Genomic DNA, 9,562 nt, shown 5'->3' on the forward strand with positions numbered 1-9,562 from the left:
GGCCATATTGGATCACTGTTACAACTATTCAGGGGGGTGTCACAATTCTATCTTTTACAGGTCAGGGCAAATACTGTGTTTGACGACTCATTCAACAAACCTTACCTGGAAACTGAGAATGGTGTTGAAAGCTAACATAATATAAAACTCTGTTACTGTCGTATTTTATAGCTAGGGGTCATTGCTTTAGTACAAACACCTTAGTAGGGACAAACAATGTTAAAAACATTTAAACCTAATATACCATGTGGAAATTCTTTATCAATGCATATCACATATAGTTGTATTACTAGTTTTTCTACCATGCCTACAAGTAGTATGATAAGGAAATTTTATAAAAAAGCACTGCACTGTATAAAATCAAAACAGAACAGTCATTCTGTTTCTCTCTCTGTCTCACCCACTGACTCAGGGATAGCCAATTGCTGCTCTCACACACACACACACACACACACACACACACACACACACACACACACACACACACACACACACACACACACACACACACACACACACACACTCCAGTGTGCTGATTCTAGATAGTAACTGTTTGGATGAACTGGTTAGTGAGTGTTATTTTCGCACAAAGCCGTGTTAACAATACAGGGTCTGATGAGTATCAATCTGTCTGTACCTATAAGTGGTCTGTTTGAGTCGGTATAAAGGACAGAGGTTTTAAAGTGTATTAAAGGATTAATTGCAGGCACAAACAGAAACCTTCTGTCTCACACTCCTCGCCATGCTCTGGCCCTCCCTCTCACACACACCACAACATCCATACACAGAAACCTCAACACAAGTAAGCACGCACACATACACACACACAAACATGCAAACGCACACCCACCCACACACACAAACAAACACACACAAAAAAAAACACTAGGGAATCTCTTGGCACCTCATGATTCGATTTGATTCCGATTAGGAATCGAATCGATTAGAGGCAAACGATTAGATTCTAAAGCGATTATCGATGTACCTCGATGCAACAATTTTTTTAATGTACATTTCCATGCGTGATTTTCAAAAATACATATTTACATCTGAGTTTGCTACTCAGAGTTTGCTAATCACTTCCTACTTTTGTGATGATCATTAAAGACATCAACAGATGAATTAACTTATCTAATATTTTATTAGAGAGAAAGCTTTTGTCACAAATATGACTTTCTATGAACAATGCAATAATCAACGCAGCTTGCGTTACAACACAATATGGAAGTATGTAAAAAATAGGTTTCAGTTTTATTTTCTTTCTAATCTTTCTTTTCTATGTCATTAAAGAAAAAGCTGCTCTTGAATTAGAAGGCGTTCTTGTGTCTGGCTGTGAATTTGCGTGCATGCTATGCTTAGGCTGAATCGTAATCGTGTCAAGACAAATCAGATTGGCCAATACACACTGAAGATAAATTAAATAATTTTAAAATTAATAAAATAATCCCTCTCTGGCGAACAGAACGTTGCAGCAGCGAACAAATGATTATTATTATTTTTTTTTTTATTGTGATTATTAATTTATCTGCATTGAGACGGAATCGTTCTAGAGAGAATCGCGATGCATCGAAGAATCGATTATTTTTTCCCACCCCTAAAAAACACACACACACAAACACACACATACATACAAACAGTTTTGATAGGTTGTGCAAGAAAAAGATAGCAAAAAGCCAGTTATGTAAGGCAGGAAAGGTGTGGACTCAACACCCACAAACACACCCTCAGACATACCTACACACACATATACACACACCCCAAGACACACACAGAGAAGCTCATTCATGAGTATCTCCCACCCGAACACACATGGGAGGCAGGGTGTGGTTGCTATTAAAGTGATGTACGGCTGAATGATGGTGCTGACTGTTTTTGTTCGTAGTGCGCTGATCACATACACACAGCAGGCGCCTCACCATCACAACTTTCTTCTAGCAATCACACACAGACACACACACACGCACACGCACACACACACACATGCATGCATGTGCACACGCACACATAAACCCCAAACCACACAAACAAGCTGACACTTAGTCGTTATCCGGATCTATAACTATTTATCTATCTGTCTATCTGATGTCGCTCTATCTACCTATCTGTCTGTCTGCCTGCCTGCCTGCCTGTCTGCCTGTCTGCCTGTCTCTCGTATATGCATTGATAGAGTCCAGATCTGTCAACATTATCGCCCGATTATATTTGCCATTTCTTATGAGCCATGATTCTAAGCCAAGTTTGTAAGACAAAAAAATCCCTTGAAAAATCCCTTGTCAAGACCTCCATTGACCATTGATCTATCAATTTAGCCAAAAGTCTCTGTATCTCGCTTTCCCTCCGCGCTCTCCGTTGTTTTTTTCTCCTGTTTGAAGACAGCGCCCTTTAGTGGTCATTTTGTAGTACCACACACCTTTCGATGATCTGGAACCCTAGTTTCAAATCTTGCGCGAAGGGAACGCATGGCTAATGTACAAAGCATCCTCTGAAATGCCTTTATGATGCTTGAATGTGCTGTAGGTAAGATTTAAGGGCTTCCTTTGAGTGGAGTTTCTTAGAAATGCCATAGCAATCCATTCGCTATCAGTGAGGGAATTCTCTGTGAGAAAATCTGTCCACTGCGCTATGAGGCAATTTAGATCCGGCTCATAGGTCCGGGTAATTTCGAACCTTCCCTTTTAGGATTGGTTCGGTGGATGTCAATACAATTCATGTCAATAACTTATAAAAACTTCTCAAACATTCAAGCACATAAACATACACACACAAACACCCACAACCTCACACACACACACACACACACACACACACACACACACACACACGCACACACACACACACACACACACACACCAAACACACACACACCAAACACACACACCAAACACACACACACCAAACACACACACACACACACACACAGGTATGTTTAGCTGTGTACTCACAGTGAGCTGTGTGTTGTTATTGAGCTGGTCTTGGCTGAGGGGGGCCTCTGTGGTGGAGCCATGCCCGGGCTGGCAGTCTAGCACCACCCGGTGTTGACACTGAGAGTGACACGTGTATTTACAACCTGGGAAAAATACAAACAATAAAAACTTTATCAGGAAAGTACCTTTAAGTAGATCGTTATTCACATGCACTCTAAAAGCCAGAACCTATCAACAATAGATGCATCGAGGCAGGAAACGTTAAAAAGAGAACAGAGGAGGAATACAAGATGGCCAAACATGAGCTGTGGGTTGGTGGAAGACAATGCTAGGATTAAAAATCCCATGCAAATTAGAGTCAAGCAGAGGTAAGGTAAGGAGCAGGTGAAATACGCTGTAATCTTGCATGGAGATAGCCTGTGCCTTTCACAACGTAAAGGCAAATGAGGCCTGGATGTCAGGTGCCATGCCCACGCGTGCTAACACTGTGGGGAATAGTAAATCCCTTCCTGCAAATACTAGACTTTGGAAAATATGAAACATGGCTAGGCAAATTCTTCTGCGACACGTCCGCCAGTCAGAGCCAGAGTGGCTCATTCATTCATTATCAGATTTTTACTCTTTAGAGTCAAACAGTTGAGTGAACAAATGACTCATCCATTCTCTGGTTCAACAAAACCAAAAACAATCACATTTGGTCGATGGAAGTCACCTCAAAACCATTCCAACAATAATGATTCACTTACACTCCGAGGGTAAGTCGACGGCATGTTTCACACCATCAGCTGGAAACAACACAACGCTTAATGCTGGTCTGATCAGCAGGAGGAATACCCAGGTTAGAACACACACACACTTCCTCGGGGGGTCCATTCCCCCTCTCGTACAGCACTTCCACTATACTTCCTGTATGTCCTACTTTCTCTCTCACTAGCTCTCTTTCTCTTTCTGTCTCATTCTTTTTCTCTCATTACATGCTGGACAGGATCCAGCTATACACTTAGCCTCTGGTTGGAAACTATACATTGGAGAGAGAGAGAGAGAGAGAGAGAGAGAGAGAGAGAGAGAGAGAGAGAGGAGGAAGAATATTCTCTGGCCTCATTTTCCGCCTGTGAAACCAAGCCAATGTTTACTTTGAAAGAGGAGAGAAGAGAGAACGCAACAGGACCATTATTTTATCAGCATACAAAGGCTGCTTTGTGTTGCTCTACCTGCGATGTATGTGCGTGCGTCCGTGCACGTCCGTTTGTTTGTGAGGAGGATGATGTGTGGATGCAGTGTTTTTGTTTGTGTGTGTGTGTGGATGCTGTGCTGTGTGTGTGTTGTTGTTTTTGTGTATGTCGGTGTGTATGTATGGCGTGATGGTGTGTACGTCCATGTGTCTGTGCATGGACGATGTGTTGCATGTGCATTGGTGTGTGTGTGTGTTTGTCTGTGTGTGGATGGTTGGACGGTGTGCGCATGAGATGGTGTGTGTGTGTGTTTTTGAGTGTTTGGTACGTGTTTTTATTTTGGTGTGTCCGTTTACGCAGAAGGTTTGATGGTGTCCGTGTATGTGTGTGCATGTGGATGGTGTGTGTGTGTGCGTGCGTGCGTGCGTGCGTGTGCGTCAAAGGTATCTTTAGTCTTACCTGGATTGTTCTTTTTCATGTGCTGCCCGAATTTAACCGACAGTTTACACATGGGCTGCTCCCATATCCCATCTTCTTACCGCTCAAATGTCTCTCTGTGTCTGTCTCTCTGCTGGTCTGTCTGTTTTACTGTCGGCCAGCTGACAGGACACAGAGACTTAAAGTGATATGAACTACGAGCCAGAACTCATCCTGCTGCTACATACATCCTATACTCCCCTATAGTCTACTTTAACTCTCTCTCCCCCCACACACTCCAAGCCGCTCGCTTGTGGACGCGACGGATTACCTGGAGTTTCTTACTTTTAGTTTTGTTTTGTCTCTCTGTCTGTCTTGTGGGTCTGTTCTTGTATCTCCCTGCAGCTCAACTGACTGCACCGGCTGTCAGGGGCTTGTTCTCTTGTCATCGCACCACCCCCCACACACCAGCACACAACTCCATCCCCCCACCTCCCCCCAGTGCTGGTCGGCTGTGCTGAGTGGCTTATTTGCCAGTCAAATGGAGGCCCCCTGTGACGCAGATGATGGACCGTAGGACAGGGAGAGAGAGAGAGAGAGAGAGAGAGAGAGAGAGAGGGAGAGGAGAGAGGGGGTGAGAGAGAGAGAGAGAGAAGAGAAGAGAGAGAGAGAGAGGAGAGAGAGAGAGAGAGAGAGGGAGAGGAGAAGAGGAGAGAGGAGAGAGAGAGAGAGAGAGAGAGAGAGAGAGAGAGAGGGGGAGAGAGAGAGAGAGGGAGAGAGAAGAGGGGGAGAGAGAGAGAGAGGAGAGAGAGAGAGAGAGAGAGAGAGAGAGGATGGAGAGAGAGAGAGAGAGAGAGAGTAGAGAGAGGGAGAGAGAGAGGGAAGAGAAGAGGGGGAGAGAGAGAGGGGAGAGAGAGAGAGAGAGAGCGGGGGAGAGAGAGAGAGAGAGAAGCCTGCTGACTCAAATATTCACATTCATTCTATCGCCCTTCTCCATCTATCTGTGGGTGGGAGTTTGTGTTATTGTGTATGCGTGTGTGTGTGTGTATAGCAGGCTGGACTAGTCAATTACATTGTTTTGACTTTGAATCAACTCATTGTCATTGTTTGTCTATATTCATCAAAACGTGACGATAGGATCTACACCATATACTGTATATGTACGGAGAGAGAATGAGATATAGAGAAACATATTATATTACATATGCTGTATGACATACAGTGTATGTAATATATTATATATATATATATATATATATATTGCTATAAAGCAGGGTTATAGCAAAAACCAAACATAGTGCCTTATATTACATAAATATAAGGTTTGGTGTTTGCTAAGTGCGCTGCCCACAAAGGGGTGTCAGGATGAACCAAATCCATCCGTCTGTCCCCTTTCCTGTCCTCTAACTCTCATCCCCTCCACGTCTATCTCTCCATCTCTCTCTCCATCAGCCCCGGCCCCCTGCCATCCCCTCTCCAAACCCCCAGGACAAACAACCCCAGCCAGCAAAAGAGGAAGCATGACTCTTCAGAATATCGCCATCCACCCGTCCATCATCCATCCATTCATCCAGCCAACGTTCCACTGTCCATCCCCCCGGGACATCCCTCCATCGACCATCCATCCAACCATCTATTCATGGATCATCCACCCCACTGTTTCGTTTCATTCAGCTCTCATTCGTCCATTCATTCATCCATTATCCATTCATTGATCTATAATCCATGCATCCATCCACCGATCTGTCCATCCATCTATATCTATCATTCAGCCAGCCACATGTTCATCCGTCCATAACTTCATTAACTTGTCCTATATTCATCCATCCATACCAAAGTCGACATATAACTCCCCCTTTCATCTCCCCAAAAAACAAGTTGAAAGGAGATTGTTATCCCAATCCCTGTTTAAAAGTCTCCATCAGCTGTGTCACACATTGCAACCACAAGCATTCACAAGCATATATGATATAAAGCCACCCTTAAATTCCTGACGGACAATTATTGCACACGAGAGGTTAATAGGATTCCTCCTCATGGGAAACGGGATCCATGTAACCTAGATGAAGACTCTGTCGAGTCTGGAGAGGAAAGGAGACGGAGAGTGGTGGGCGAAGGACACAGGAGAGCTAAAAGGCAAAGTGAGTGCTCTCTCTCTCTCTCTCTCTCTCTCTCTCTCTCTCCTGGCTGCCACTGCTACTGTTATGTGTTCTAAATGATGAAAGCCATACAGGCAGCACGCAGACAGCAGCAATTGATTGAGCAAGAAGGCCAGTGACTAAATAGGCCCACATGAACCCGTACCATTAAAGTAATACTGGCGGGAATGAGACACACACAGGATTCCTCATTAGACCTAATTGGAGAGTTGCGCAGGCGTTTTGAGTGGGTCGCAGAGCAGATGCCTGAAGCCAATGAATTAACTAGTGATTAAATGTTAATTTGTGTTTCAAGGGCTTGCTGTTTCACTGAGTTTATCCCCGACCGGTCAATTTCTCTAACAGTACATGAAGGCATTGATGATTACTGCAATATTGGTGTAATACTGGTATTCATTCTTGGTTCGTTACTTAATAAGGCTGAGTCTAGACCAGTCTAAACCAGCCTAGACTGAGGCTAGACCAGTGGAGAACCTTACCTATAACTAGGGTTAACATATTAGTAGGGATTACACTACTGGTAGAAAGAAAGAAAATATTCATGGCAACTTTTAATTTGGACTTAGTCATGTCGTAAGACATGAGTACTACTATTCTACAACGGAAAGACATTTAAAAAAGCCTTTCGTGTACACTTCGGTGACCTCGGGAAGGATGCGGTGACGGCAACCCGCCACCAGAGAGCGGTGTGGTAGGGAGCGTGCTGACATGCGGACAGGTGCAGCAAATTAAGAAATCATTGCCCGACACGTCTACCGTGACCCCCCACCCAGCCGTCTGCTGCCCCTCCCCCATTACGACTTAACACCTTCTGGTTGTAGCCATTGGCTGGCTGATTTAGCCCACTGGCACGAGCCTACTTGCTGGGAAAAGAGATGATGGGGGAGACAGCGTGAGATGGAATGTTTCACAATGGAAGGAAAGAGATGGAGTGATTTGCATGATGGAAGGAATGAGTGTGGAATGCATACCGGTTCATTGATTTATAGCCATCCCATGATCTTCGCCATAACGATTAAACCACTTTACCAAAACTAAACGGCGTAGGCCTACTCTCTTTTTTATCTTCAAATTTTATAAAGAGTGACGAATGCCCTCTATTGGATGACATTAAAAATGCAAGGGGTGGCATAGGTCAGTGCAAAGTCACCATGGCTCCAGGCCTCTGTGAGCATATGCGTTTGTTTTGACAGGTGTGTGTGTGTGCCTGTGCGTTTGTGTTTGTGTGTCTTTGCCAGTGTGAACAGATGCAACCTGAGTGTATATTTTTGGTCGTCTTTCATTCTTTCTCCATCTTTTACTCTGTCTTATATTCTTTCCTGCTCGTTTGCATTCTCTCATTGTCATCCTCACAATTCCAGTAATTTCCATTGCTCGAAACCTGGCCCGGAGTATGAACATGTGTGTCCGTGTGTGGGTTTGTGTGTGCACGTGATTGTTCATACTTTTTTTGTGTTTCATCATTTAATCAAATCTATGAAGGTCAAGATAAAAATGTGTGCTATGTGGGTTAACGGTATCGCATTTCCACATTCTGTGTGTACAAACACAATTGTATGTACGCACACACACACACACACACACACACACACACACACACACACACACACACACACACACACACACACACACACACATACATACATTAACTTGCATTACAAGGGTAATTAGACCCACTCAGTATACAATGTAGGCGAGACGGATTGCATATGACAAATTGAAATCAGAAACTCTCACATAAATGAATGTGTGTGTGTGTGTGTGTGTGTGTGTGTGTGTGTGTGTGTGTGTGTGCGTGCGTGCGTGCGTGTGTGTAAGCGAGAGAGCGAGAGCGAGAAGGAATGTGAGAGGGAGCTTGAGAGAGAATGTGGTGTGTGTGATTATAAATTTATTTATTAGACAAACAGTAGCACATTCTGTTTGTCTAATAAATAAAAAATGTATGAAAGGCTAAATCAAATCCAAATGCTTGGTTTACAATTGCGATCGTGTGCCATTTTCCAGTTTTTTGTGTCTAGTCACGACTTTGCTAGCAATAAGATCTTTTTTTGCAATTCATGCTCTAGGTTTTTGCTTAGATTGATTGTTCTGAGGGTTGAGAAAGCTGCCAAAAATAATTTTACATTCATTAGACATAATTAACAATTTGATAATTGCATTCACGAGCGAGTGAGCCCAGTTCTTTTAATCATCCGCACACAAGATATAATTTACAGCATGAACTGAAGATAAAAAAAATAATTGCTCCAACCTTTTCACTCTTTAGATAAATAGGAACTACTGTACTGTTACTGCCACGATGGACTTTGTTGATATAGAAACAACGGGTGCTTGATAACCATGTAACTTTCTTGTGTATTTTTGTCTTGTACTTGACCCATATTTAACCTTTCCTTACATAACTGCACACTACTATTAACTTATTCTAGAAAGGTCTTTCCACCATTTGGCCTTCTTTCAAGGTTTCTTTCTTTCCTTACTGAGTTGGGATGGGTTTTTACTGAACCAATTCGGGATCAGGGTTAAGGGGAACTGTGAAAAGGTCAAATCAATAAGTTTGACTTTTGCTATCGATATTCTTATTCGTTTTTCTAAAATAAGAACTATTGCTTTCCATCAGTGTGACACATTCAATCTCATAAATACTCCTACTCACACACACACACACACACACACACACACACACACACACACACACACACACACATTTCACAGCTGAAATGGAATTTAATGGAGTAAATAACATTGAAGTGGTGAACAGCCTCTAATTAGACTCACATGAACCTCTTCACACATTCATGCTGATACACCCACTCAGCATCTAGCGTTTGTGTGTGTGTGGTGTGTGTGTGTGTGTGTGTGTGTGTGTGTGTGTGTGTGTGTGTGTGTG

At 43.2% G+C, this 9,562-nt stretch overlaps 1 protein-coding gene across 1 annotated transcript in view; it reads right to left on the reverse strand.

The window, feature by feature from the left end:
- rassf3 (Ras association domain family member 3) overlaps positions 1-9,562 on the reverse strand; it is a 53,558-nt gene that overhangs the window by 36,633 nt on the left and 7,363 nt on the right. The window contains exon 2 of the mRNA XM_079735056.1: positions 2,943-3,067. Within this exon, the coding sequence (XP_079591182.1) occupies positions 2,943-3,067 (125 nt within the window). The remainder of the gene's footprint in view (positions 1-2,942; positions 3,068-9,562) is intronic.

This window comes from Pollachius pollachius, assembly GCF_949987615.1.
Source record: "Pollachius pollachius genome assembly, chromosome: 4".
Classification (NCBI taxonomy): Eukaryota; Metazoa; Chordata; class Actinopteri; order Gadiformes; family Gadidae; genus Pollachius; species Pollachius pollachius.